This window comes from Stenella coeruleoalba (genome assembly GCF_951394435.1).
Source record: "Stenella coeruleoalba genome assembly, chromosome: 14".
NCBI lineage: Eukaryota > Metazoa > Chordata > Mammalia > Artiodactyla > Delphinidae > Stenella > Stenella coeruleoalba.
In genome coordinates, this window is record NC_137160.1 from 69882708 (window position 1) to 69908578 (window position 25871).

The window sequence follows — 25871 nt, forward strand, 5'->3', positions numbered from 1 at the left end:
ATGTTTGGTTTGTACAATAGGATACTTTTCACAATGCTCTGTGACTGCCAGCCATGTTCCCATCAGCCAAGCTTTCTTCCTTAGGTTTTTCCTTCTTTTGATTTTTCTTCTTCTTTTCAGGGTGGCAATTTTAAACCCAGCCAGAAAGGTTTTGCAGGAGGAACCAAGTCTTTCATGGATTTTGGCAGCTGGGAAAGACACACAAAAGGAATTGGACAGAAGCTTCTTCAGAAGATGGGCTATGTCCCTGGAAGAGGCCTCGGGAAGAACGCACAAGGTGTGGTACCCCCACTCCACCGTCTCACACGAGGGCGGCCAGGCAGAGGCCGGAAGAGCAGCTGGGGCGTGGTTTGCCTTTTCTCTGCTTTTTCGCTTTTCTGGCAGCGCATGACAGTTGTGCTCCATGCCACTGCACTTTATCAGAACTCAAGTTACATAAAATACACTTATTTTAGCAGGAGGGAGAGGTTAGGGTTCAAATAGGCTGCAGGCTGATAGGCTGAAAACAGGCTTCTTTCTGGCCCGCCCATTGTTTCTAAAAAAAATCAAACTGGTTGCCAGTATTTAAAAATCTGAATTCTAGATTTGCTTGGCGGTGAGTGGTTTCCCTGAATCTTCCTGCCCCAGGTAGCAGCCACGGCCTTATTCTGGAAGCCTTCTCCACACCCCAGCCCACTTTCCTTGTTCCTGTTAATGTTTCTGGGCCCTGAAGGCATAGGAGTCTGTGGTCCCTGCTCACAAAGGGGCAGGACAGGTAACTGTTAGCTGTATGAAAAATCCATGGACTTGAGTGAAGATGGAAAAGGTGACCTGGAATGCGTGAGGGACGTTCTAACGTGGCATTTCCACGGTACTAGCTGGAAGGGGTGTGGTGGGAAGTTTGGGGTGAGGGCAGTTCTTCACTGAAATGTTGTAGTCCTGTTTGTAAACTTTTTTACAGGAAAGACACATTTGTTTCCAAGGCTTAAACATGTTATAGAACAAGTTAAGCACGGGAGACATGAAGTACTGAGTAAAATAGATGGCGTTTCATATTAAATGGCAGCTTCACCTCACTTTAATCAGAATTAATATATTATCTGAATTACTGCCCTTTCTGTATTAATAGGCTTCCAAATTAACAAAGTGTAGACTCTAGTATGCCAGAGTTTCCAGTCATAAATGAATATTCCCGTCCACTGAAACAGTGAACCCAAGTGGAAATGGAAATCTGTGTTTCGGACATACATATGGTGGTATCCGCACACTGCTCTGTGGCAGCATAAATGCAGACACTTCCGGTCACCCAGGAGTGCAACAGTGTTACGAGGGCAGAAGTGCACTCTCCTTCCTGGGTGGTGCGTCGTCTTGAGTAAGGACCCAGGAGTGTGGTCCCCCTGAGTGGCTCACACACGTGGCAACTGCCGTGACCTGAAGTCTCTTGTCTTTTGCTGAAATTTGTCAGGTATCATCAACCCAATCGAAGCCAAGCAGAGAAAGGGGAAGGGCGCCGTGGGGGCATATGGCTCGGAGCGCACCACTCAGCCCCTCCAAGACTTCCCCATGGCTGACTCCGAAGAAGAAGCCGAGGAGGTGAGTCAGGAGACGGGCCGGGTGCTGTCTGTGCCCCTTTCAACTGGTGTCTGTTCATCTGCTCGCTCACTCGCCCAGCTACCGTGTGCCACTCACTGTGCTGGAGGCTGGTGTCACACGCTGAACGGGTGTGGAGCCTGGTGGACAGGGACGTGGTCAACAAGTAACCACAGTGTGGTTGCAGGAAGTCCTGGGGAGAACTTAAGGTTGGGTGTGTGGGGAAGGGGTCTCAGCATTGGTAAGGGCGGGGAGCGGGTGTCAAGCAGCGTCCTTGGCTGGGTTTAGTGTTACACAGTACGGTCCTCAGCACAGAACCTTGTGAAAGTCTCACCGACCCCACCTGTGGTAAAAAGTGGCGCTTCCTTCTTGTGATGGACTGTATCCCTCTGACTCAGGAATTTCAGAAGGAGCTGAGCCAGTGGAGGAAAGACCCCAGTGGAAGCAAGAAGAAGCCCAGATACTCTTACAAGACAGTGGAAGAGTTGAAAGCCAAGGGCAGGATTAGCAAGAAGCTCGCTGCTCCCCAGAAGGAGCTTTCTCAGGTCAAGGTATGGGGCCCGTGGATGCCTGGTCCAGGATGGGGGCTTGGAAGACACAAAGTTATCCCATACACCAGAGCAGTCACCGAACATTGCTCGTAAGGTTCCCGCGGGCCTTCCATCCCGGCTGTGTGTGTGCTGCCTCTGTGGCATGAAGCAGCCTGTGCCCACTCCCCGCACTCACGCTCAGGCTCATCGCCGTCCCACCCGTGCCAAGCGCTCCCTGTGGCGTGAGAGTGCTAAATCGGACAGTGTCCGCAGCTTTCTGGAGCTTGCGGTCAGTGGATTTAATGATGCTCCTGTCATTCTGTCGCTAGACCTTTAACATTTCTGGTTTGGTTTGGGGCAGGTTAGTTTGTGTATAAAGGTTTGTCTTTGCTTTACAGCTGTTAAGGATAGAGTCCTAGAAGTGCAGTCACAGGTTAAAGTCATCAAGGCTCTTAAATCGTGGGAAGGTTGCACTAACTCACTTCTCGAGCAGGAGTGGGCCCTCAGGGCGTCCCAGCATCGCATTTAAGATGATTACTGCTGTTCTGAGCTTTTCCATTACTGTCCCTAGTGGCCAGAGAACATTGGTGACAGATGTCTGTTGTAGGGGACGTAGCGTAGGAGATACAGTGCGTGTGTATTACAGAAAGTCGAGTGGGGTTCTCAGAGGTCAGGGTGTTGTGTATCAGGTTACTTGGGGACCTGGTGAGAAGCGCAGATGTCCAGGTCACAGCTGGAGATTTTGAGGCTGTAGCTCTAGATGGGGCCTGAGGCCTCATGCTCCGTTATTTTCCCCCAGGTATTTGTAATACAGGTGGTTCAGAGATTACACTCTCACCTCAGGTGACGGCGATGCTTCTGTTTCAGCACAGCCACGTTCTCGTTTCCTCAGTCTCCTTCAGACATTGAAGTTAGCTCATTTCCTCGGTTGCCTTTTGTATGTTTCATGTTGTTTTTAAATTAAAAAAACTACTACTACAGAGCAGTATGCAGTACATTTTAGACAATTAAGAAATAGAGGCAAAAATATTAGAATTACTTTCCTTTCCCATAAATGACTGGTTTTCACACCTGTGATGTACATCCTTCCAGGTGTTTTTGTCTAAATAGGCATTTTTTTTACCAAAATACGATTTTGATTGTTTGTTGTCCCATTGCCTGCTTTGATCAGTACAGCCTCTACTTTTCCATGAAAATAGATTTTCATCTCAACTAAATAGTCCACATTCATATTTCATCAGTTTTGCTAAAAAGTCTTCTCCATCCGGTTGGTCCAGAGGGACCGATTCAACAACCGGTTGGTTGTTTTGTCCCTGGAGTCTCTTCCAATCTAGCGCAGCCCAGGCCCCACTTTGAGAAACACCGCCCTTCTCCAGCTCTGCTGAACGGTGTGGTTTTGACATGTTCCCACTAGCGTCGTGCCTTCCCTGGGCTCCGGTGTGTGTCTAACGGCAGCAGTGGTGAGCATTAACCCACGTGCCCTCTGCCGCCTTCTCCAAGGTCATAGACATGACGGGCCGGGAGCAGAAGGTCTACTACAGCTACAGCCAGATCAGCCACAAGCACAGCGTCCCCGACGACGGGCTCCCGCTGCAGTCACAGCAGCCGCCCCAGCCCGGCAAGGAGGCCAAGGCCCCCGGCTTCGCACTGCCGGAGCTGGAGCACAACCTGCAGCTGCTCATCGACCTCACAGAGCAGGAGATCATCCAGAACGACCGGCAGCTGCAGTACGAGCGAGACATGGTGGTCAACCTGTCCCACGAGCTGGAAAAGGTGTCGGAGGTCCTGGAGCACGAGGAACGGGCCATCTCCAACCTGAGCAAGGTCCTAGGGCTCGTGGAGGAGTGCGAGCGGCGCCTGCAGCCCGGGTGCGGTGACCCCCTTACCCTGGATGAGTGCGCCCGCATCTTCGAGACCCTGCAGGACAAGTACTACGAGGAGTACAGGATGTCCGACCGCGTGGACCTGGCCGTGGCCATCGTCTACCCGCTCATGAAGGACTACTTCAAGGAGTGGGACCCCCTCAAGGTGAGTGGGCGGGGAGTCCGCCGCGCTGCCTCTCCTCCGGGGCAGGCCCGGGGGCAAGGGGGCCGTCAGCCCGCTGCCTCTCGGCTGATGTGTTTCTCCTCAGGACTGTACGTATGGCACCGAGATCATCTCCAAGTGGAAAAGCCTCCTGGAGAACGACCAGCTGTTGTCCCACGGGGGGCAGGACCTCTCGGCAGACGCCTTCCACAGGTGCTCCTCGGGGGGGACGGGGGGCACTGCCTGTATGAGCCCTGGCCACGTGCCGATGCTGCTCGGGGAATTTAAATTCATTCATTAGTGCACCCCACATCTGTCAAGTGGTCGTTGAGGATCTGCCTGTGCTCTGTGCTGCTGCCTTACCCTGGGAGTGAAGAGACGGCCTGTCTCCAGTGAGGGGAAAAGGCAGGTGGTAACCACCTGGGTCCAGCAGTAGAGAATGACAAGGGTGCACACCTGTGGGGAGGGCACAGGTCTCTCGGGGGAGGTGACGTTGAAGCTGTGACCCTAAAGCATGAGGGGCGTTGGCTGTGCAGATAGAGCTCCAGCTGGGGAAGCACACGATGCTTGGGGGGCGGGACCCGGCAGGTGCTACTGAGGAGACAGGCCCCAAGGCCGAGTGGGCGGCCAGGAGAGCGGGGTCGAGGCAGGCGCACGTCTGGCCAACACATGGGCCGGTCCGGTGGTTTTCTGTGACTGGATTGCCCCGCTGTTGCCATTTTCTTTCTTAGCCTAGAGGTAGGTGGCGGTGTACTTTGCACACGTGGAAACCAGCCAGTGCTTTTAGCCAGCCGCCCCCTGCCTTTCTCGTATAGGCTGATATGGGAAGTCTGGATGCCATTTGTTCGAAATATCGTCACTCACTGGCAGCCGAGGAACTGTGACCCGATGGTGGACTTTCTGGATAGCTGGGTGCACATCATTCCCGTGTGGATCCTGGATAGCATCCTGGACCAGCTCGTCTTCCCCAAGCTGCAGAAGGAGGTGAGGCTGGGCGTGGGGAACGGTTGTCATCAGGAAGTACGGGGGCTCGTTTCGCATTCCTCTTCATCCTGTCCCTGCTGCCTTTCCCCCGCTCCTCCTGCAGGTGGAAAACTGGAACCCGCTCACGGACACCGTCCCCATCCACTCGTGGGTCCACCCGTGGCTGCCCCTCATGCGGGCGCGCCTGGAGCCGCTCTACTCGCCCATCCGCAGCAAGCTGGCCAGCGCCCTGCAGAAGTGGCACCCCAGCGACTCCTCGGCCAAGCTCATCCTCCAGCCCTGGAAGGACGTCTTCACCCCCGGCTCCTGGGAGGCATTCATGGTCAAGAACATAGTGCCCAAACTGGGTAAGGGAACGGGGACATGCATCCGGCTCGAGCGGCTTCGGTGCCTGGCTTCTGTGGCTGGCGGTAATGACGGTGCTGCTTAGAAACATGGCCTTTGAGCTCTGAGTGCATATTTCTCAGGATAAGAGGTGGCGTTTGTGCACTGAGGCCGAATATAAATGTTAACCAGGTCCCTTTCTGCACTAACCACATCAGACCCTGCCTGCCTCCTGATTGGTCCGGTTCGGGCCTTTGCTGACAGTATAGCCACAGGTATTCTGAAATTTTTGTCATACTGGATTAGAGAAAAGAAAACAATTTTTAAGAGTAGCCACAGGAGCTTAAACTTGCCCTTTAAAAGCAGATCGAAAGCCGACATTGTCTGGTGATGCCACTGCTACGTGGCTTTGCCTTAGAGGCTGGTTTCTCTTCCAGGGATGTGCCTCGGGGAGTTGGTCATCAACCCCCACCAGCAGCACATGGATGCTTTTTACTGGGTCATCGACTGGGAAGGGATGATCTCTGTCTCCAGCCTGGTGGGGCTTCTTGAAAAGCACTTCTTCCCCAAGTGGCTTCAGGTACGCTTTGTTTCGCTTTGTTGGGGTGCGTTGGGGACAGGGAGGGAGTCACTGGAGCCTTGGGTGGCAGTGCTGTGGCCACACAATGAAGGTAAACTACACGGCAAGGTAAGAATGAGGCGGGCAGGAACAGCGAGCACCACTTTATTGGACATTTGCCACGTGCCCGATGCTGTTCTAAGCACTTGGTCTGATTACCCACCCCCGCAACAGCCCTGTAAGGTGGGGACCGGTATCGCGTGTGTAGGTGGGAGGCCGAGGTGCAGTTTACATGCAGGGCACTTAGCTACCAGGTATCATCAGCTTGTAGGAGCAGGACCCACACAAAACAAGTGGCCCCTTTGGAAGTTTTGCTCCCCTTTGTTGCCACTGTGGATGCAGGTTTCGTATTTGTTCCCTTTTGGCAGGTGCTGTGCTCCTGGCTCAGTAACAGCCCAAATTACGAGGAGATCACCAAGTGGTACCTGGGTTGGAAGTCCATGTTCTCAGACCAAGTGCTGGCGCACCCATCCGTCAAGGACAAATTTAACGAGGCACTTGATATCATGAACAGGGCGGTGTCCTCCAATGTCGGTGAGTGAGGGTTCCATTTTATGGAGATCCTGGGCCAGCTCCACGTTTCTGAGCATGGAAATGACAGAGTTTTCAGGTACCAGTGGGCTCACCGTCGCCGGCAGGGCACAGACTCTTGCCCACAAGACCCATCACATACTTATTTAGCCAGCAGCCACTCCCCCACCGCCTGGGGCTGGGAGGGGCGTTCTTCCTGAATGGGCACTCACTCACTCAAGTTCCACCTGGGCTCTTCGGCATGTCTGCCCGGCCGGCGTTCTGTGGCCACTCCAGTGGAACAGCTCATGGTGTGGAGCTGGGTGACAGTCTGATGCTTAGTAGCTGCTTAACTTCTTTAGCCCATTTTCTTTGCCTGTAAAGCAGTAGTAAGGACCCACTTCCAGGTTTTTATTAAGCACCTAGGGGGACCAAGGTACGTACTGTTCGTGGATGGCACTCAGTAGATGGTGTCTTCGGTGTGTCAGAAGTAGGCAGCTGGTTCGTTTACTATCTATTCCCGAACTACTCAGTTCTAGGCAAGTCCCTCTGCCTGGGAGCCACTCAGCCAGTCCTCTGTGAAGAGTGTGCTCACGTCTCAAAGCAAAGGCCAATGGAGCACCTAGTCTAGCCGTGTTTCACAGAGAAGGTCAAGAGCTCATTCAAGGTCACAGAACTACAGAGTGGCAGCTGGGATTGTAATTTCTATTTCCCGAGGCGAGGCTTTAATTCTTTCTACTTAGCCTATTACATGGAAACAGAGAATTCATAGACACATACTGCATTTAATGAGGCAAATATGGTCCTGTATTATCCCTTCATCTGTGAAGCTGAAACATCTGTGTTTCAGCTCCCCGGATATAAAGTTCTTCCAGGGCTAGGGGCCTGTATGGGTAAGTTAAATATATAACTAGCATAGGCCGTGTGTCTTCAGGGTTCTAAAAGCTGCCCTGGGGGAGTGTGGAGTGAGAACTCTAGCAAGAAGGGGACAGAACAGTGCCTGATGCCTGTCAAGGTTTCTGGCCCGTAAGAATAAGTCCCTTGCTGATGCTTCTTTATTATGTGGAATATTTAATAATCTCTGGTTGCAGCCAGCTGGCCACATTTCCCCCAAGGTGCTTGATCATCTGGTTTATTTAAAACCAGTGCTCTGAGGCACCAGGAGGCCTTAGGAGACGGCGCCTGTGGCATACCCAGCCCTAGGCCAAGTCGGCGTCTCCATTTCTGTCATGTTGGGACCTGTCCCTCACCCCCGCCATCCCCCTTTTATCTGCCAGGCGCCTACATGCAGCCCGGAGCACGGGAGAACATCGCCTACCTCACCCACACGGAGCGGAGGAAGGATTTCCAGTACGAGGCGATGCAGGAACGACGAGAGGCTGAGAACATGGCCCAGAGAGGCATCGGCGTGGCTGCCAGCTCCGTGCCCATGAACTTTAAAGACCTCATTGAGACCAAGGCCGAGGAGCACAACATCGTCTTCATGCCCGTCATCGGGAAGCGACACGAAGGGAAGCAGCTGTACACCTTCGGCCGCATCGTCATCTACATCGATAGGGGCGTGGTGTTCGTGCAGGGGGAGAAGACCTGGGTGCCCACCTCCCTGCAGAGCCTGATTGACATGGCCAAGTAGACCGCAGCCCCTGCCACAGACACACTGGTGAATAAACAAACGGTATTTTAAATAGTATTTTAAATCACAGTTGACGTACTTCCTGCCCTGTCTGAAAGGGGACTCACTGCAGTCCCTCCATGGCGACGCATCACAGCGGGTTCAAGTCAGTGGCTGAAGGGTCTTCTGTCTTGTTCCTGATGATCTCGAGACCCTCACAGTCCTGGTAATCCGGTTCTTCCCGGAAGGCCCAAGTGTCCGTGGAGAGTTGTGTTAGCTTTTGTACAGGAAACCAGTGGACGGAGGTGTCATTAAATACGTCCGTGTACTGTGAAGTCTGAGGGAATGCCAGCTCCTCCCGTCCTTTCAAAATCTGAGCAGGAAAATTCGAAAGTAAAACAAAACCTTGAGAGTCCCAGTAAGGCCCACCCTCCTGGGTTAGAGTCCCGTTTTACTATTCACCCCCACCTCCCTTTTTTTAAAAAATAAATAAGGAGTAAGGTATTTTAAGTGCTTTGTGCAATGAGTTGGAAGCCCCAAGGGCAGTGCCTACTGCAGACCAGATACTAAGAACAGAGGAAATAAATAATTAAGAAAAAAATGAAGCGATGCACTAAAACGTCCTAGCTTTCTGGAACACAGACCCCTCGCGAGAGCTGACGGTGCTGTAACCTCGCTGTGCCGCCTTCGGTTAGCCCCACGGGAGCTCCCGCTGCTACAGGTGAAGGCAGAATTCTCCAGGGTAATGGAGAGGTATGTATGATGTCCCACCCCAGCCCCTTCACTCAGGCACATACCTTTGCAACATACGGATAATGTTTCTGCAGAATCCTTGTCAACAACCTAGAACAAAAATTTTTTTAAAAATCTGATTAGGTGGTTTGAGAGTGGTTTCATTCAACTTAAGACACAGAAGGGCAAGGTGACTGAAATAGATCAAAAAATCTTTTAAAAATGTGGGCTGCAGAGTAGGTTAAATATTTAGTAGAAGGTGTGAACGCCCCAGTCACTGCCCATTTCATCAGGGAAAAACGACAGCAGACACCGAGGCATCGTGAAGCAGGAAGAGGATGTTATGCAGCTGTAAGAAGAGAACGCAAATGTTTTTTCCCCCATTTTAAAAAGCCGTTTCTGCCTGTCCTAAGGGAAGGGAGGAATTATTGGCAGAAAGACTCCTTAACTTGCTTCCCAGCTTGACTCAGGGCTGACGTCTCCCAGCTCCAACCCCCTGTCCAGGTTCCCATGGAAAAGCCTTTCCAAGTGTGAAATGTTTCCTGCTTGCAGGTCAGTCTGAGGAATGGGTTCACCTCAGGGCCTGGTGGCACCTCGGCGTTCCCAGGCTTACCTTTCCTCGAGTCCTGTGAAACTGTTCCCAACGATGACCATCTTGGAAAGGGCATCTATGGACCAGTTCCTCCACAGAAGGTTGTTGTAGAGCGCCGTCCCACAGTGGAGCATGTAAAAGACGGTGGGCTCGCCGTACACACTCCGTTTTCCTTCCTGGGGTACAACGGGCACAGGTGTAAACACACTTCTTACAACAAGGTGAGGGAGAGGGATGGGCAGAGTGATAATGAGCTGTGAGTTCTCACCACCAAAAAATGAATGTAATTCTGTGTGGTGCTGAAGGATGTGTTAGCTCGCTTGCAATCATCTTACAAAAAAATGCATCAAATCAACTAGTGCACGTTCAACTTACACGTTACATGTCACCACAGGTCAGTGTAGCTGGACAAATGATGAGCTGAGGGGAAGGCGAACTGAAGCATCAAATGGAAACAAACTACTACATTCTCTTGTGGAACAGTTACATAAGTAGTGCATGTGAAATCTATAGGTTATACGGGACTACAAGTCAAGAAGTCACGAAGTCCAGAAAGAACTCGCGTTTACTTAACAAATGCGTGTCCCATGAACGCAGAAGGCTCTGGACTAATGAAGGGGCAGCTTGGGTCCGTGACAGCAGGGCAGGAGGGACAGAAGAGGTCACTGTCCCTCAGGTACTTGTGTTTTCCTGAGTCACTTTCTGCAGATCCCTATCGTAACTCAGTCCTTTTCAAACGTGCCCTGGGGGTCCAGTCACCGCCTCTGAAGAACCTCTGCTCTATGCCATCTCTGCCACCTCTCCGGTGCGAACAAGCCCCCTGGCCCTTGCTGTCTGGCGCCGGCGACCCTAGGCCTCTCTCCTCTTCCTGCAGCTTCCCCAGCCCATGACACACTGGCCGTGGTTCCTGAGCAGCGGCTCCGCCCAGGCTGCCTGCAGTCCTGGCTCTCAGCAAACTCCTGGGAGACCTTCAAATCCCAGCTCAGACCCAGGAAGCCTTCCTGGACCCCCGGAAGAGCACAGGTGTCCTCCGTCTCAGTTCCCAGGCGTGGCTTTGCTCGCTGTCCACTCGTCATGCGCCTGTTCACAGCCACGTGCCCTGCAGTGGCGGAGAGCAGCGCCCACCGCCCTCGGGCTCCCCAGAGCTCCCTGCCTCGCACAGAGCAGGCACTCAGAGCTCGGGATGACCTGAGCTGAACCTCAGTGTCTTAGGACCCCGCCAACATCAGAGACTGACTCTCCTCTCAGCTGGGCCTAATTTTCATGTTTCATAATAAGCAATGAGATGGCGGTTTCAGAACCGAGAGGAACAAAATGATGGTTCTGTGATCCCCAAGACAATGCCTGACTAAATGTAGGGGTACCTGCGTGGAGTCGCTCCAGCCCTTGGCTTGTGCAATGATGTTTCTTCCAGAGGTCTCAGAAATCTGAATCCCAGCCTTTTTAGGGGGTGCAGGGTAGGCCAAGGACTTAGCCGTAACCCTCAGCCAGGTGCTATGCGTGTGACTGGTCTACGGCCTCCCTCCCCCAGGACAGGGCACGTTCCAACCGGAAGGACCTCGTTTGAGGTGCGGAGACTGTGCCCTCTATTCTCCTGCAGCAACAGTAAATACCAGCTAAGCATAAAATTGGGACACAGTTCTTAACGAGAATTTTGCAAACCTAAGGTGTTTGTGCCATTGTGTGATTTTTTTCTTCTGACAGGCACAACATAGGTCCAAACGGGGTAACAGACCAGCCACACACGGACGCCCTGGGGAGGAGGCACTGCTAGTCACAGAGCCTGGCGTCCCGGGACAGGGCCCGGGGTCCGCTTGGTGAGCAGCTGCCCAGCCCTCCCTGCTCCCCTCTCTTAAACCACGTACCTCGTTCTCACTGAGAACAACCACACCAAGGGTGCCAAGAACCGCAATTTCCAGCTGGCTAAACAGAGGGTCATACACCCAGCAGTGACTTCTGGGGATCTGCAGAGGGCAAATGAGTGGCTTAGTCAACATCTGTGTGCACAAGACCAAGGAAGGAGACAGTAAAGAAGGATACCAAAATTTACCTGGCACTTCTCCAGAAAGAGAAGCAAAAATGCGAGCTGGTTTCTAGCTATGATGCAGGTGGCGAAGTTCCCAACGCCGTAACACACACACTTCAAACGGCAGGATCCTGTGACTGGGGTCTCTTCTGGGACGGAGCCAGGGGCCACATCTGACTCACCTGGTGATGGGTCGAGATGCAGGTTTCCAAGGGCTTCTGAAAGAGGCCCCACAGGGGCCTTCAGCTGTTCCAGATATTTCCTAAGACACCTGTTGATGGTTTCTGAAAGAGCAGGCCCAGTACAGTCAGAGGGCACGCTCTGACCCTGAGAACCAAATCCTCCATGGACCCAGGGAGGAGAAGAGCAGGCTTGAAAAGGCTTCAGCTCCTCAGAGAAAAGGGCTGCCGGCCTCGCTCCCAAACGTGCCCGGGACATGCTGCCACACCCACCCAGAACTGATGGCTGTCCGCTCCCTGGCTGCCCACAGCCTACAACTGAAAAGAGTGTTTCAAGCAAAAATCAGGTTTCATGCACGGGCACGGTTTCCATCTAACGCTCACTGTCAACTCATTCTAATTTAATAAGAGGCAACCAGGTAAATGCAAGTGATGGTCTGAAATACCTACTTTTTTTTTTTACAATAAAGAATAGAGGAGCAGAGCTCTCAAAATGACACTATAAATAACTGGGAATAAGAATATTTAATGTGTAAAAAACTAAAAGAAAAAAAGGTAGGCTGGGGCTTCTAGACAGTAATGAAAAATACTCTGTCTAAAGCCTTTCACAGAGTGGTGAGTTCTCTTGTCTCTCCTCTTATACTGGTACTGAATTTAGCAGAACAAATCTGTACGTAGAACAAAACAAAAAGCAAACAGCCCTATATTCCCATAATAAGATACCAGTTTTGACTTATCAGCAAAGGTACCTTTAAATAAGACCCAGGCTAGGAAAGGTTGCACGAAAAGCTGGCTCTTTTCATCCATGCTGGTCAAAGAATCAGTAAAAGCTTTTTTTGGAAAACAACTTGACAGTGGATATCAAGTTGATCACTTCCACCTCTGGGAATATATACTAAGAAGATTACCCTAAATTTGGTAAAAGCTTTATGCATAAGGGTGCTCATTGAAAATTTATGTATATTGGGAATTCCCTGGTGGTCCAGTGGTTAAGACTCTGCACTTCCACCGCAGGGGGCAGGGGTTTGATCCCTGGTTGGGGAACTGAGATCCCACATGCTGCATGGTGCGGCTAAAAAAATTCTTTTAATTAAAAACATTTTTAAGTTTTGATTACTGTTTAAAAAAAGAAAAATTATGTACAATAAATTTTAAAAAAAAAAACAAAAAAGGAAACTAAGTGTCCCTCAATAAAAATTACAACTATGGTGTATTCACGTTGTGTATTAATATTTATGTTGCCACAGATTATGTTCAGGAAGAGAGTATAACAGCAGGGGGTGGGGTCTACAATGTAAAGTCAAGGGGAAGAGCAGGATCAATATAAATTTCAACAACACTGATAATGACAACTAACAGTTACTGCCTCCTGTGCAGCAGGCACACACTGTCGTAAGCACTTTACTGAATGCCTCATTTAATATTCAAAATTACACTACAGGATATGCACATTTTCATGTCCATTCCACAGATAAAGAAACTGAGGACCAGAGTTAAGTGCCAAAAGACACACAGTTGTAAGGGGGAAGTCAGAATTAGAACCCAGCATGCACACCACTCTGTGAAGCAAAACATCATCCAATGAGAGCTGGATTCCTTGCTTTGCCCACATCCAGGCCCTCCTCCCACCCTGACCGCCTCCAGCCTGAGCCAGATGGTACCCACCTAGTGCTGAACTCCAGAAATCAGAGATAAGCAGGTCCTCCCTGTTGAGAAAAAATGGCGTGGTCATCTCTCATCCCTTTCAGGGCTGCCCTAACAGGGACCTTCCTCCTGGCTGGGATGTGAGGATGGTGGAGCACCCTCAGACACAGAGTCCACCTGTGAGACTGAAGGAGGGTACCAGGTGAATATGGCCAGAGCAGAGCTGCTGGGGCTCAGAGATGGCAGGAGAGAGGGCTTCCTGGAGGAGGCCCCCGACCCCTGGGGACATGTTGGGCTGGGTCTTGGCACACAGGTGCAGCTCCACAATTGGTGGTTAGATGCAGAGATTTAGCCTCTCTGAACTTTAGTTTCCTCATCTCTAAAATAGGGATAAGAACCGTACCCATCACAAAGGGTTACGGTAGGAGTGAAATGGGTTAACACTCAACACAGTGCCTCGTACAGAGCAGGTACCCAATAAATGGCCTTTGTTATTACAAATAATTCCAAGGTGAAAGTAAAAGAAGGGACAAAACCAAGTGTCTAGGCTTTCTTTAAAGTCAACTGTTTTCCACAAACCAGAGCAAAACACAGTCAATAATTAATTTAAATGAAATGAATGAATTCTCCAATCAAAAGACATAGAGTTGGTAAATGGACTAAAACACAGGACCCATACCTACAAGAGAATCATTTCTGACATAAGGACACACAGACTGAAAATGAAGGACTAAGAAAAGATATTCCATGCAAACATAAACCAAAAGAAAGCGGGAGAGCTATACTTCTATTAGACAAGATAGACTTTAAAACAGAGACATACCAAAATTTATGGGACGCAGCAAATGCTATTCTAAGAAGGATGTTCATAGTGATAAGTGGTTTCCTCAAGAAACAAGAAAAGCCTTGGGACTTCCCTGGTGGTGCAGTGATTAAGAATCCGCCTGCCAATGCAGGGGACACGGGTTCGAGCCCTGGTCTGGGAAGATCCCACATGCCACGGAGCAACTAAGCCCGTGTGCCACAACTACTGAGCCTGCGCTCTAGAGCCCACGAGCCACAACTACTGAAGCCCGCGCACCTAGAGCCTGTGCTCTGCAACAAGAGAAGCCACTGCAATGAGAAGCCTGTGCCCCGCAACAAAGAGTAGCCCCCCCTCACTGCAACTAGAGGAAGCCTGCGTGCAGCAGCTAAGACCTAATGCAGCCAAAAATTAAATGAATAAATAAATACATTTATAAAAAAAAAAAGAATCCCCTTGCCAATGCAGGGGATACGGGTTCAAGCCCTGGTCCGGGAAGATCCCACGTGCCACGGAGCAACTAAGCCTGTGTGCCACAACTACTGAGCCCATGTGCCACAACTACTGAGCCCATGCGACACAACTACTGAAGCCCACATGCATAGAGCCCGTGCTTCGCAGCAAGAGAAGCCACCGCAATGAGAAGCCTGCACACCACAACGAAGAGTAGCCCCCGCTGTGTGCAACTAGAGAAAGCCCGCGCGCAGCAACAAAGACCCAGTTCAGCCAAAAATAAATAAATGAAATAAATTTATATTAAAAAAAAGATCAGAGCAGAAATGAAGGAAATAAAGACTAAAAAGACAATAGAGAAGATCAATAAAACTAAGAGCTGGTTTTTTTTTTTTTTTTGCAGTACGTGGGCCTCTCACTGTTGTGGCCTCTCCTGTTGCGGAGCACAGGCTCAGTGGCCATGGCTCACGGGCCCAGCCGCTCCACAGCATGTGGGATCTTCCCGGACCGGGGCACGAACCCATGTCCCCTGCATCAGCAGGTGGACCCTCAACCACTGCGCCACCAGGGAAGCCCAAGAGCTGGTTCTTTGAAAAGATAAAAATTGACATACCGTTAGCTAGACTCAACAAGAAAAAAAAAAAACAGGGCTGGTCCAGGAAGATCGTGAAAGAGGAGACATAACAACTGATACCATAGAAATGAAAGAGAAGACATATAACAACTGATACCATAGAAATATAAAAGATCATAAAGACCACTCGGAACAATTACATGCCAACAAACTGGACGACCCAGAAGAAATGGATAAATTCCTAGAAATATATAACCTTCCAAGACAGAATCATGAAAAAATAGAAAACCTGAACAGACTGATTACTAGTAAGGAGGTTGAATCAGTAATCAAAAAACTCCCGGGCTTCCCTGGTGGCGCAGTGGTTGAGAGTCCACCTGCCGATGCAGGGGACACAGGTTTGTGCCCCGGTCCGGGAGGATCCCACATGCCGTGGAGCGACTGGGCCCGTGGGCCGTGGCCGCTGGCCCTGCACGTCCGGAGCCTGTGCTCCGCAACGGGAGAGGCCACAGCAGTGAGAGGCCCACGTACCGCAAAAAAAGAAACAACAACAAAAAACTCCCAACAGGGCTTCCCTGGTGACGCAGTGGTTAAGAGTCTGCCGGCCGATGCAGGGGACATGGGTTCATGCCCCGGTCCGGGAAGATCCCACATGCCGCGGAGCGGCTGGGCCCGTGAGCCATGGTCGCTGAGCCTGCACGTCCGGAGCCTGTGCTCTGCAACGGGAGAGGCCACAACAGTGAGAGAGACCTGCGTACCGCTAAAAAAAAAAAAAAAACTCCCAACAAACAAAAGTCCAGGACCAAATAGCTTCACTGGTGAATTCTACCAAATATTCAAAGAAGAATTAATACTGATCTTTCTCAAACTCTTCCAAAAATAGAGGAGGAGGGAACACTTCCAAACTCATTTTATAAGGCTAGCATAACCCTAGCAAAACCAGACAAGGATGCCATAAGGAAAGGAAATTACAGGCCAATACCCCTGACGAACATAGATACAAAAATGCTCATCAAAAATATTAGCAAACCAGGGACTTCCCTGGTGGTCCAGTGATAGAGAATCCGCCTTACAATGCAGGGGACTCATTCCCTGGTCAAGGAACTAAGATCCCACGTGCCGTGGTGCAACTGGGCCCGTGCGCCACAACTACTGAACTGGCACACCTCAACTAGAGCCCGCGTGCTGCATACTACAGAGCCCCTGTGCTTTGGAGCCCGCGAGCCACAACTAGAGAGACAAAACCCACACACAACGAAGGGCCTGCACACCACAACGAAAGGTCTTGCGTGCCTTAACGAAGATCCTGTGTGCCGCAACTAAGACCCAATGCAGCCAAAAAATAAATTAATAAATCTTTTTAAAAAATTAGCAAATCGAATTCAAAAATACATTAAAAGGATCATACACCATGATTAAGTGGGATCTAATATTCCAGGGATGCAAGGTTGGCTCAACATCTGCATATCAGTCAACGTAATACATCACATTAACAAAATAAAGGATAAAAATCACATGATCTTATCAATAGGTGCAGAAAAAGCATTTGAAAAAATTCAACCTCCATTTGTGATAAACACTCTGAACAGAGCAGGTATAGAGGGAACATAACATAATAAAGGCTATATACATATGGCTTTTTCACTGGAGAGCAAGCCTTTGTTATGAAGAATGCTCTGGATGTATTTTAAATGGTTAGTTTTCCCCTCCCTCTGCCAGAGGCACCGGGTGATTTTTCTTGGCTCTTCACTGTAAGACCCTGGTTGGGTTCCTGCAGGTAAAGCCCAGGAAAGTTTGGGGGTGCCCCTAGGACTGCAGCCCCCAGAAGGCTCTCAGAGACTCTCACACTAGTCCTCACTCAGCTTCCAGGAATTCATCAAAATGATCATTTAAGTGTCCTCACCAGTTTAGGGCTCTAGTGGCTTCTGCTTCAGAAGTATGACACGGTGGGATGGCTTTCCCAATCAACAGGAGGACACTGATAGCTGTTCAGAATTTGTGAAGTCCGATGCTTGCTCAATGGCAGCTTTGCTTCCTCTGAATCCTAAAAATGGCCTTGCCCTTCAAGAGAAACTAAATCTTTCAAAGCTGCATTGACTGCCCTTTATCTCCTTGTGTTTGCAGTCCTTGTACCTATCATCAGAACAGTGGCAGGAGATGAGTAAGCTAAAGGAGCATGTGTATAATGCATAGCAGAGATTATGTCTCTGGGGGAAAAAAGTGCATTTGGAACAGGAAATAAAAGGAGAAGTGAAACTACTGAATAATAGCACTAATGATTTCAGGCTAAAAGATTGGGAACATTCTCAGACATTGAAAAATATCACTTTAATTCAAGGTCCTCCTGGACCCTCAGGTGAAAAAGGAGAGAGAGGTCCCACTAGAGGTGGTGGTCCACGAGGCATTCCAGGTCCAATAGGTCCACCAGGTCCTAAAGGTGACTGGAGACCAACCGGCTTTCCTGGAAGTTAAGGACTCCCAGGACCAACAGGGAAGACAGGGAGGCCAGTGCCCTTTTAAGATCAGGTGGGTTGGCAACTACTGAAGCCCGCGTGCCTAGAGCCCGTGCTCCACAACAAGAGAAGCCACTGCAATGAGAAGCCCGCGCACCGCAACGAAGAGCAGCCCCCGCTCGCCCCAACTAGAGAAAGCCCGCACGCAGCAATGAAGACCAAACACAGTACACACACAAAAAAAATACATCTACGTGAGGAATAATTCTCACAGAATATCTACTGAACGCTGGCAGAAGACCTCAGACTGCTAAAAGAGCAAGAAAATCTCCATGTAACCAGGTAGGACAAAAGGAAAAAAAAAAAAAAAGAAAGTGAGAAAGGAATCAGGACAGAACCTGTGCCCCTGGGAAGGAGCTGTGAATGAGGAAAGGTTTCTACACCCTGGGAAGCCCCCTCACCGGTCGGGAGATTGGCCAGGACAGACAGAGAGCTTCAGAGCCTTGGGGAGAACACAGCAGCTGGTTTGTGGCAGACAGAGGACTTCACAGACGGTCAGTGCCGTTGCCCTGCACTCCCCAGCCTGAGATGTGCATCCGCCGGCACAGGCAAGGGCTGGGTGCTGGAACCTGGGCTTCAATCAGACCCTGAGAGAGGGCTGGGCGTGGCTGTGTGGAAAAAAGCTCGGGGCGGGGGCGTGAGGGGCTGGAATCTGTGTGACCACAACTGAGGGTGTATGCAGAGGAAGCCCAGACCCCCTTAGAGGCCAGGTGACACTGTTTGGGGGGTATGACAGGGGAGGGGCGGGACCCACCACTGTAGCCTTTTTCCCTGTGTGCGCGTTCGCAGAGGGCAGGACACTGCATGGGTTCCAGGGGCAGCCGTGAGCTGCCGCTGCCACCCACCCAGATGCCAGGAGCGGTTGAGAGCCGCCTCCGCTCCCACTGTGTGCTCGGGGGGTGCGCCTAAGCCAACACTGCCACCAAGAACCCCAGGACTGGGCATCAGCCACCACACATCTGCACACCCCTATCAAGGGGACAATGCCCAGCACACGCTGAAGAGAGAGGCGACAAGCATCCACACTAAAAGCAACGCTTGCACCAAATACATTAACACCCACAAGCTACACAGGGACGCCTCCACATACAAATAGCCCTCCGAGACCACAGCAGACGACTGCTTCTCCTAAACTTCCAGAGTAAGAGAAATGTACGTAAAATGAAGAAGCAGAGGAACAGCTCCCAGTTAAAAGACCAAGAGAATTCCCCCAAAAGAAATGAAACAGACCTCTTCAGTCTAACAGATACCTATTTCAAAAATGAGATAATGAAAATACTGAAGGAATTAAGAAAGGCTATTGACAGAAATGTAGAGTACTGTAAAACTATAAAGAGGAACCAAGAAAAATGAGAAAACTCATTTACAGATAAGAAAGCTGACCGAAAGGCAATGAACAGCAGAACGAATAATGCAGAAGAACGAGTAAGTGACCTTGAAGACAGAATAATGGAAATCACCCAATCAGCACAACAGACAGAAAGCCAAATGAAAAAAAAATGAAAGCAACATAAGAGACCTACAGGGTAATATACAGCATGCATAACAGGGATTCCAGAAGGGGAAGAAAGAGACAAGGGGATTGAAAATGAATTCAAAGAAATTACGGCTGAAAACTTCCCAAACCTAAAGAAGGAAACAAGGGCTTCCCTGGTGGCGCAGTGGGTAAGAATCCGCCTGCCAATGCAGGGGACACAGGTTCAAGCCCTGGTCCAGGAAGATCCCACATGCCGTGGAGCAGCTAAGCCCACGCACCACAACTACTGAGCCTGCGCTCTAGAGCCTGCAAGCCACAGCTGCTGAGCCCACGTGCCATGACTACTAAGCCTGTGCCTAGAGCCCGTGCTCTGCAACAAGAGAAGCCGTGACAATGAGAAGCCCGTGCACCACAACTAGAGAAAGCCCACCCACATGCAGCAACGAAGACCCAACACAGCCAAAAATAAATAAATTAAATAAATAAATGTAAAAAAAACAAAGAAGGAAACAGATATCCAGGTACAGGAAGCACAGAGGGTCCCAAACAAGATAAACCCAGACAGACCTACACCAAGACATATAATAAAAATGGAAAAAAGTTAAAGAGAAAGAGAGGATTCTAAAGGCAGCAAGAGAAAAACAAAGAGCTAATTACAAGGGAACCCTACTATAAGGCTATCAGTCAATTTCTCTACATAAATGCTGCAGGCCAGAAGGAAGTGGCAAGATACATTCAAAGTCCTGAAAGGGAAAAATCTGCAACCTAGGATACTCCACCCAGCAAGATTATCATTTAGAACAGAAGGAGACACACAGAATTTCTCAGACAAGCAAAAACTAAAAGAATACAGCAATACTAAACCTATCCTAAAGGAAATATTGAAAGGTCTTCCCTAAATAGAAAAGAAGTAAGAATATATAGGAAAGAAAAAAATCACAATGGGAAAGTAAATCACTTAAATAAGCCAGTACACAGATTAAAAAAAAAAATCAAAAAATTTCTGTGACAGTGATGATAACCACAGTGAACAGCAAAAGGATGAACGTGAAGATGTAATAGAGGACATCAAAATCATAAAATGCGGGGAAGAAGAGTAAGAAAATGCTGATTTTTTTTCCTTAGAAAGTGTTTGAGCCTATATGAGTACCAGTCTAAGACAAGTGGATATAGGAAGGGGGTAACATACATGAAAAACAGGGTAACCACAAATCAAAAACATACAATAGATTCACAAAAACCAAAAAGAAGAGAACATAAACATAATACAAAAGAAAATCATCAAGCCATAAAAGGAAAAATGAAAAGGACAAAGAAGAAACATAAAATCAATGGGAAAACAAGGTTTAAAATGGCAATAAATACATATCTATCAATAATTATCTTAAATGTCAATGGACTAAATGCTCCAATCAAAAGACAGAGTGGCAGACTGGATTTTTTAAAAAAAGAGCCTATAATATGCTGCCTACAAGAGAGACCCACTTCAGGGCAAAGGACACACACAGGTTGAAAAGCAGAGGTTGCAATACTCATATCAGACAAAACAGACTTTAAATCAAAGGCCATAAAGAAAGATAAAGAAGGACACTATATAATGATAAAAGGATCAATACAAGAAAAGGATTTTAAAGTCATCAACATATATGCACCTAACATAGGTGCACCCAAATACATAAAACAAATACTAACAGACATAAAGGGAGAAACTGACAGTAATACAATAATAGTAGGAGACTTTAACACCTCACTCACATCAATGGACAGATCTTCTACACAGAAAATCAAGGCAACAGAGATCCTAAACATAGAAAATGTTAGACTTAATAGATATTTTTAGGACATTACATCCAAAAAAACCCCAGAATACACATTCTTTTCAATTGCACATGGAACATTCTCTAGGATTCACCACATACTAGGGCACAAAACAAGCCTCAACAAATTTAACGGTGCAGAAATTATGTCAAGCATCTTTTCTGATCACAAAAGCATGAAACTGGAAATTAACCACAGAAAAAGAAATGAGAATAAAATGATTACATGGAGACGAAACAACGTACTACTAAAAAACCAAGAGGTCAATGATGAAATCAAAGAAGAAATTTAAAAATACCTTGAGACAAATGAAAATGAAAATACAACCATACAAAATCTATGTGATGCAGCAAAAGCAGTTCTTAGAGGGAAGTTCATAGAGATACAGGCCTTCCTCAAAAAACAAGAAAAATCTCAAATAAACAACCTAACCTACAACCTAAAAGAATTATAAAAAGGACAAACAAAACCTAAAATCAGCAGAAGGAAGGAAATAATAAAGATCAGAGAGGAAATAAATAAAATAGAGATTAGAAAAACTCAGTAAAACCAAGAACTGGTTCTTTGAAAGGAAAAACAAGACTGACAAACCTCTGGCCAGGCTCAACAAGAAGAAAAGAGAGAGAACACAAATCAACAAAATAAGAAATGAAAAACAAGACATAACAACTGATACGGCAGAAATACAAAAAGCCATAAGGGAATACTATGAACAATTATATGCCGACAAATTCGACAACCTAAAGAAATGGATAAGTTTCCAGAAACATAGAGCCCACCAGAACTGAATCAAGAAGGAATAGATAATTTGAACAGACTGATCACTAGATGTGAAATAGAATCTGTGATTTTAAAACTCCCTACAAACAAAATCCAGGACCACATGGCTTCACAGGTGAATTCTACCAAACATACAAAGAAGAACTTATACCAATCCTTCTCAAACTCTTCCAAAAAAAATGAAGAGGAGGGAAAACTCCCAAAGACATTTGATGAAGCCACCATCACTCTGATACCAAAACCAGACAAAGACACCACCAAAAAAAGAAAATGACAGACCAATATCTTTGATGAATATAGATGCAAAAATTCTCAACAAAATATTAGCAAACTGAATCCAACAACACATAAAAAAGATGGGCTTCACTGGTGGCGCAGTGGTTAAGAATCGCCTGCCAAGGCAGGGGACATGGGTTCAAGCCCTGGTCTGGGAAGATCCCACATGCTGCAGAGCAACTAAGCCCGTGTGCCACAACTACTGAGCCTGTGCTTTAGAGCCTTCAAGCCACAACTACTGAGCCCACGAGCCACAACTACTGAAGCCCGCGTGCCGAGAGCCCGTGCTCTGCAACAAGAGAAGCCTCCGCAATGAGAAGCCCACGCACTGCAACGAAGAGTAGCTCCTGCTCGCCGCAACTAAAGAAAGCCTGCGCGCAGCAACAAAGACCCAACACAGCCAATAAATAAATAAATAAACAAATAAATAAAATTAGTTAATTAAAAAAAGATCATACACCACAACCAAGTGAGGTTCATCCCAAGTTCACGAGGATGGTTCAACATATGCAAATCAATCAATGTGATACACCACATAAACAAAAAGAAAAGATAAAAACCACATGATCATCTCAATAAACACAGAAAAAGCATTTGACAAAATTCAATATCCATTCATGAAAAAAACTCTTACTAAAGTGGGTATGTATAGAGGGAACACATCTCAATATAATAAAAGCTAGTTATGACAAACCCCCAGTCAATATAATATTAAATGGTGAAAAGCTGAAAGCCTTCCAGCTAAAATCTGGAAGAAGACAAGGATGCCCACTCTCACCTTTTCTATTTAACACAGTATTGGAAGTCCTGGTCACAGGAATCAGACATGAAAAAGAAATAAAAGGTATCCAAATTGGAAACTAAGAGGTAAAATTGTCATTATATGCAGATGATATGACACTATATATAGAAAACCCTAAAGACTCCATAGAAAAACTACGAGACCTGATAAATGAATTCAACAAGGTAGCAGGATACGTGATTAACATACAGAAATTGGCTGCATCTCTTTACACCAACAATGAAATTCAGAAAGGGAATGAAAAAAAAAAACACCTTTTAAAATCGCACCGCCAAAAATAAAATACTTAGGAATAAACCTGACCAAGGAGGTAAAAGACTTATACGCTAAGAACAATAAAACATTAATAAAGGAAACTGAAGATGACTCAAAGAAATGGAAAGATATCCCATGCTCTTGGATTGGAAGAATACTGCTAAAATGGCCATACTACCCAAAGCAATCTATAGATTTAATGCATCCCTATCAAATTACCCATGATATTTTTTCACAGAACTAGGGCAAATAATCCTGAAATTCATATGGAACCATAAAAGACCCAGAATTGCCACAGCAATCCTGAAGAAAAAGAACAAAGCAGAAGGCATAACCTTCCCAGAGTTCAGACAATACTGCAAAGTTACAGTAATCAAAACAGACCTACGGATCAATGGACCAGAATAAGGAACCCAGAAATAAACCCACATACCTACGGGCAACTAATATTTGACAAAGGAGGCAACAATATACAATTGGAAAAGGCAGTCTCTTCAGCAAATGGTGTTGGGAAAGTTGGACAGCCACATGTAAATCAATGTAGTTAGAACACACCCTCTCACCATAAACAAAAATAAACTCAAAATGGCTTAAAGACTTAAATATAAGACATGACACCATAAAACTCCTAGAAAATATCACAGGCAAAACATTCTCTGACATAAATTGTACCAATGTTTTCTTAGGTCAGTCTGCCAAGACAACAGAAACAAAAGCAAAAATAAACAAATGGGACCTAATCAAACTTATAAGCTTTTGCACAGCAAAGGAGACGATAAACAAAATGAAAATACAACCTACAGAATGGGAGAAAATATTTGCAAATGATGCAACCAACAAGGTCTTAATTTCCAAAATATATAAGCAGCTCATACAACTCAACAACAAAAAACCAAACAACCCAATCAAAAAATGGGCAGAAGACCTAAAAAGACATTTCTCCAAAGAAGAAATACAGATGGCCAACAGGCACATGAAAAGATGCTCATCATTGCTAATTATTAAAGAAATGCAAATCAAAACTACAATGAGGTACCACCTCACAGTGGTCAGAATGGCCATCATTAAAAAGTCTACAAATAATAAATGCTGGAGAGGATGTGGAGAAAAGGCAACCCTCCTACACTGTGGGTGTGTTGGTGGTAAGTAAGTTGGTGCAGCCACTGTGGAAAACAGTATGGAGGTTCCTCAGAAAACTTAAAATATAATTACCATATGATCCAGCAATCCCACTCCTGGGCATATATCCGGACAAAACTCTAATTCAAAAAGATACATGTGGGGGCTTCCCCAGTGGCGCAGTGGTTAAGAGTGTGCCTGCCAATGCAGGGGACAAGGGTTCAAGCCCTGGTCTGGGAAGATCCCACGTGCCATGGAGCAACTAAGCCCATGCACCACAACTACTGAGCCTGCGCGCCACAACTACTGAAGCCTGCATGCCTAGAGCCCGTGCTCTGCAACAAGAGAAGCCACCACAATGAGAAGCCCGTGAACTGCAATGAAGAGTGGCCCCTGCTCTCCACAACCAGAGAAAAGCCCGTGTGCAGCAACGAAGACCCAACACAGCCAAAAATAAAATACATAAATTTATAAAAAACAAAACCAAAAAGATACACGCACCCCTATGTTCATAGCAGCACTATGTACAATAGCCAAGACCTGGAAACAACCTAAATGTCCATCGACAGATGAATGGATAAAGAAGATGTGGTGCGTATATACAATGGAATACTCCTCAGCCATAAAAAAGAATGAAATAATGCCATTTGCAGCAACATGGATGCAACTAGAGATTATCATACTAAGTGAAGCAAGTCAGAAAGAGAAAGACAAATACCATATGATATCACTTATATGTGGAATCTAAAATATGACACAAATGAACCTACCTATAAAACAGAAACAGACTTATGGACATAGAGAACAGACTGGTGGTTGCCAAGGGGACCAGGGTTGGGAGAGGGCTGCAGTGGGAGGTTGGGGTTAGCAGATGTAAGCTTTTATATATAGAATGGATAAACACCAAGTTCCTACTGTATAGCACAGGGAACTATATTCAATATCTTATGATAAACCATAATGGAAAAGAATATTAAAAAAAAGAATGTGTATATATGTATAACTGAATCACTTTGCTGTACAGCAGAAACTAATACAACATTGTAAATCAACTATACTTCAATAAAAAATATTTATCAGAAAAAAAAGAAAACAATCTCATGTACAACTGCATCAAAAAGAATAAAGTACCTAAGAATACATTTAGCTAAGGAGGTGAAAGACCTGTATACTGAAAATTACAAGACATTAAGAAACTGAAGAAGACACAAATAAATGGAAAGCTATCCCTGCTCAGGGATTGGAATTAATATTGTTAAAATGTCCATACTACCCAAAGCAATTTACAGATTCAGTGCAATCCCTATCAAAATTCCAATGGCATTTTTAATGAAATAGGACAATCCTAAAATTTGTATGGAACCACAAAAGACCTCAAATAGTCAAAGTAATCCTGAGAAAGAAGAACAAAGCTGGAGGCATCATATTCTCTAATTTCAAACTCTATTACAAAGCTATATTAATTAAAACAGTATGGTTCTGGCTTAAAAACAGACACACAGATCAATGGAACAGAATGGAGAGCAGAGATAAAAACCCATGCATCTATGGTCAATTAATTTATGACAAAGGAGCCAAGAATATACAAAGGAAAAGACAGTCTCTTTAATAAATAGCGTTTGGAAAAATCAACAGCCACATACAAAAAATAAGTAA

At 47.0% G+C, this 25871-nt stretch overlaps 2 protein-coding genes across 3 annotated transcripts in view; one reads left to right on the forward strand and one right to left on the reverse strand.

Moving 5' to 3' along the window:
* TFIP11 (tuftelin interacting protein 11) overlaps nt 1–8329 on the forward strand; it is a 22302-nt gene extending 13973 nt beyond the window's left edge. Inside the window, exons 4-13 of one of the 2 annotated variants that reach the window (XM_079942061.1) lie at nt 121–277; nt 1445–1572; nt 1968–2120; nt 3600–4127; nt 4231–4337; nt 4940–5108; nt 5212–5455; nt 5870–6012; nt 6420–6585; nt 7839–8329. In XM_079942061.1, the coding sequence (XP_079798187.1) occupies nt 121–277; nt 1445–1572; nt 1968–2120; nt 3600–4127; nt 4231–4337; nt 4940–5108; nt 5212–5455; nt 5870–6012; nt 6420–6585; nt 7839–8194 (2151 nt within the window). In that variant the 3' untranslated portion in view covers nt 8195–8329. Of the gene's footprint in view, nt 1–120; nt 278–1444; nt 1573–1967; nt 2121–3599; nt 4128–4230; nt 4338–4939; nt 5109–5211; nt 5456–5869; nt 6586–7838 lie in introns of both variants that reach the window. The other variant, XM_079942060.1, reaches the window with a different exon arrangement.
* The window catches only part of SRRD (SRR1 domain containing), a 21058-nt gene continuing 3381 nt past the window's right edge, over nt 8195–25871 (reverse strand). The window contains 6 exon segments of the mRNA XM_079942062.1: nt 8195–8546; nt 8971–9016; nt 9519–9673; nt 11363–11461; nt 11548–11807; nt 13368–13408. Coding sequence (XP_079798188.1) covers nt 8325–8546; nt 8971–9016; nt 9519–9673; nt 11363–11461; nt 11548–11807; nt 13368–13408 — 823 coding nt within the window. The 3' untranslated portion in view covers nt 8195–8324.